Consider the following 3,973-nt stretch of genomic DNA (forward strand, 5'->3'; position numbering starts at 1 on the left):
GAACTTTTATAAATGGCTACTTTTTGCTCCTGATTCACAACATTTGGAATAAAGAGATACTCAGAAATGTAATTTTGATATTAGTTTTCTTTAAATATGTCCTCAATCTTTAGAAAAACAACATGCTAAAACCCAATTTCCATCAGAGTGGGTCTTTATTACGGAATTGTCTTTATAATATAAATCACTTGTGTCTCGCTTTTGGTGTTGTCCTCTGACGGCACAGTTAGTACAGACGATACCCCTCCTCTCAGAGTTGGTAACTCTTCTGTTTGTTCAACAGGCATCGAGCTACAATATGCAAAGCACTCTGTAAGTACTTTTTATGATACTATATTCTAATTCTGTTTCCTCTTCTGGCACTAAAAGTGATCTAACAGTGAAACCAAAACATTGATATTTCAGTGAACACATTATAAAATTCCATTTTACTTTCCGTCTTTCAACTTTCATTACTGTAAGACTTTCTCTTAGACAGAGATTGGGAAATAACAGGAAAAGTCCTGTCAGTGTCAGGCCAGAGTTCACAGCAGATTCAAACCAGTGGATTTCACAACAACAACAAATGTTTTAGAGACAGCTAAATTAATTCATGCACTCAGATACACTGTTATTTTTTTATGGAAAAGCTTAAAATCTGGTGACATTCATAAATCTTATACGTTAATTCCTATATTTTTCCATTCTGGGTGTCACTATAAAGGTTTTCTTGTGGTAGAAAAGGGGAAAAAAATTGTCATACTTGGTGCCAGTTTTTGCAAACTGTTTGTGTTGCACTATTGCAGTCAATTCTATAACTATATTTTTTATTCTTCTGTCTTCTTAGATGTCTGAGGATTCTGGGGTGTTCTCTGCTTTTGACAATATTTCCTGTCACAGAAGTCAAAGGTGAGTAGCTATGCTTCACAAATGAAAAGAGAAATTGCCTCCTTTGATGAATTATTTGTCCGATCAGCTACTCGTGGATTAGTTTGGAGATTGTCTCTTTGCAGAGCAATGCTTGATTGCACAAGAATGAGATGTTGACACAGTGTTTTCTCACAGCTGCTTTATGTCTGCGGTTAAACAGGCTGCGATAATTTTGCTAAGATGTGTGAAGATTTAGAACATCTTGGCTTGATTGATGGTTTAGTTTATTTTCTTGATTTCTGTTTCTTAATTATTTAAATATTTGTAAGTTGGTTTTAGAGTTCTTAGCAAGGAACATCTGTAGTTTTATCTGTTTTTTTAATCTTACACTACGATAAAACCCGATTAAGTGTTTAATATCAATAGCAGCTTAAAAAAAAAAAAAAACACTTAAAACCAACTTTATAGTCTGGTGTTTAAAACAGCATAACACTCAGTAATTCTGTGTTAAATTTTGTTTTTTTACAGTGTTTCAATGTTTTTGTTTGTTTATTTGTCATTTTAATTGTTGTATTATTGTAGGTTTTTCATGTAAAACCCCTGTTTGACTGTACTCATGTTAAGGGACCATATAAACAAACTGGTTTATTGGTTTATTGATTTATTGCGATGAAAGTGCAAATCACCAGTCAACAAAGTCAAAATTAAAGATCACAACAACAATAAAAAGGACAAAACAAATAATAAAAACAATATTACATTTTTTAAATCAAAACAAAATTCCAAAAGTCTCCGACAGACTGGCTACCTGTCCAGGGTATATCCTGCCTTCGCCCATCAGTCCCCAGGTTAGGCTCTGGCACCCCCGTGACCCCAAAAGGGACAAAGTGGCCAAGAAGATGAATGAATAAAACAAAACAAACAGGAACAGTTTTGGAAAACAAAAATAATTTCCAGGAATCAAAGTAAAATGGAAAAAAAAAATGAATCAAAATGAGACACTGGGAAAACTAGACATATTATGGGAGAACGGTGGATGATAATGTTTGTTCAGCTAATTAACAGAAAAGTTTTGGCATGGCGCAGTCTTCCGGCTGAAGATATTTCTTAAACCTTCTGGCCACAGCAAAAGTTTGGAGATTAATCAATGAACTATTCATACCAGTTCTGATAAAACTCTTTCTGCTTTCTCTCTCTTTAAAACTCAGACATCATCATCCAGTCAGTGGTGTCCCATAAAATCCTTTCTTATTTTGTTTCTTTTTTGGATTTCTAGAAATAACTTTAATTTTTTTGCCTGAAATTTTGCTTTGCTTTATAAATTGCAATGCTGTTTTTAATTAATTGTTTCGCTTTTTGCTTTTGTTGTGATCTTTAATTTGTTTTTGAGTTGAAAAAGGGCATTTCAATCTTTTTTTTCTTATGGTGTTAACACTTTCAAATGTTTAATACTGGTTAGTTTTAGTTTGTTTTTTCATATTTTTACCTTTTTTTTTATTTCTGTCAATATACAAATATTTGGATCCTGAAACACCAAATGTTTCCCAATCCATTTTCATTTCAGCAATGCCCATTTTCCAGGGACTTTAATCCATTGCTCAGGGCTTTTTACTGTCACGACTCAAATTTGATTGAATCAACTCTTTTCAGCTGTTTTCAGCGAATTTTGAGTCCATGAACTGTGAGTTCAGGTTTGAACTCTGAATTTGTTAAACCTGTTTTGTTGGAACTCTGAGTTTGTGAACCCTAAGTTAAGGAAAACTCTAAGTTTCTGGTTTCAGAAACGGAGATAACTTAAAGGCGTGAAAGTGGGTGAAACCAAACCCATTTCTCAAGATGGGATTTGCTGAACTCAGAGTTAATCACTATGGACACTGAGAATGTGAACCTATCCTGGTCTGGAGCAGATTTTCTTCAGGAAACTCAGAGTTCCCTGCGGTCTGTGCCCCTTCTTAAAGTGAAGGATGTTCAAATATGAGTTCCTTGTTTTGAGAACATTCACATTAGAGTCTGCCTGAAACCAAAATGGCACGTTCATTCATAGAGGATCCCATAGACGAGGAGGCGGGATCAATCTGGAGGGAATGTCATTTACGTCGGAAGAGGATTTTGAGGCCACGGGTCGCTTGCCTGGTCCCCTATTGGTGTTTGTTCCCGTTGCCATAGTGAATAGTAATGTCGTTGCTTCTTTGTTCAGGGCTTTTTTTGGTTGCAACACTCGCACCTGACTCTGAGTCCAACTGCTCAGAGTTGATTGAACAAACTTTTTTCTGCTGTTCTGAAAGTCATAACTCTGGGTTTGCAAACTCTAAGTCAGTCAACTCTAAGTGCAGGTTTGAACTCTGAATTTTGAGAGACGAACTTTGTGTTTTCTATTACTTATGAGGGTTCATGTAAAAGCAGAGAGTTATTGAAAGATGTGTCTTTCTCAGCCTAAAGTCTATTGGTACCACTCAATACCACTATGATAAATATTTCAACATTGTTTGACTAATAAAACCACTTTTGTGTCTCAGGTATGCAAGAGTTTTCAAAGCCGGTCGGAGGGAACGTGACTTTTCAATGCCCCGTTGACAAGAACAGGGGATTACAATTTGTCTATGTCCAAAGGGGCAAAGAGTTTGTCAATGGATTTCACTCTACCAGGGATCTGTTACATAAATGGAACAACACAAAATTTGAAAATTTAACATTTTACATGTATCATCTGGAGCTCACTCATAGTGGGGTCTATGAGTGTATCATCATGTACCATGGTGATGTTCATGAGAAGCTTGAGTATAACCTCACTGTCACAGGTAGGCCATCACCAAACAGAAACATTTGTTAGGTCTGTTTGTCTTTGTGGGATCCTTCATAGTTGAGTATTTCTTTGTTGTGTAGTCCCCTACAGAAAGCCATCATTCACAACGGAGTGCAAGGACAAGAAGGGTGTCACAAGTTGCCAGGTGACCTGTACGTCTCAGGATGGCTTCCCGAGTAAAAAGTTTGAGATCGTCTCTGCCCAGGGAGTGAACAACGATGGGGGAATGGTCACAAGTCGCAATGACTCTTTGTTCAACCTCACCACGAAGCTGTTCAGCAGCACTGTCACTGTGGAGTTCAACTGCTCCAAAAAGGAAGT

At 36.5% G+C, this 3,973-nt stretch overlaps 1 protein-coding gene across 1 annotated transcript in view; it reads left to right on the forward strand.

Annotated features, from left to right (window-relative positions):
- LOC112149601 overlaps positions 1–3,973 on the forward strand; it is a gene marked incomplete in the record, with an annotated part of 13,505 nt that overhangs the window by 6,411 nt on the left and 3,121 nt on the right. The window contains 4 exon segments of the mRNA XM_024277406.2: positions 284–312; positions 827–888; positions 3,366–3,647; positions 3,733–3,973. Coding sequence (XP_024133174.2) covers positions 284–312; positions 827–888; positions 3,366–3,647; positions 3,733–3,973 — 614 coding nt within the window.

This window comes from Oryzias melastigma, linkage group LG13 (genome assembly GCF_002922805.2).
Source record: "Oryzias melastigma strain HK-1 linkage group LG13, ASM292280v2, whole genome shotgun sequence".
NCBI lineage: Eukaryota > Metazoa > Chordata > Actinopteri > Beloniformes > Adrianichthyidae > Oryzias > Oryzias melastigma.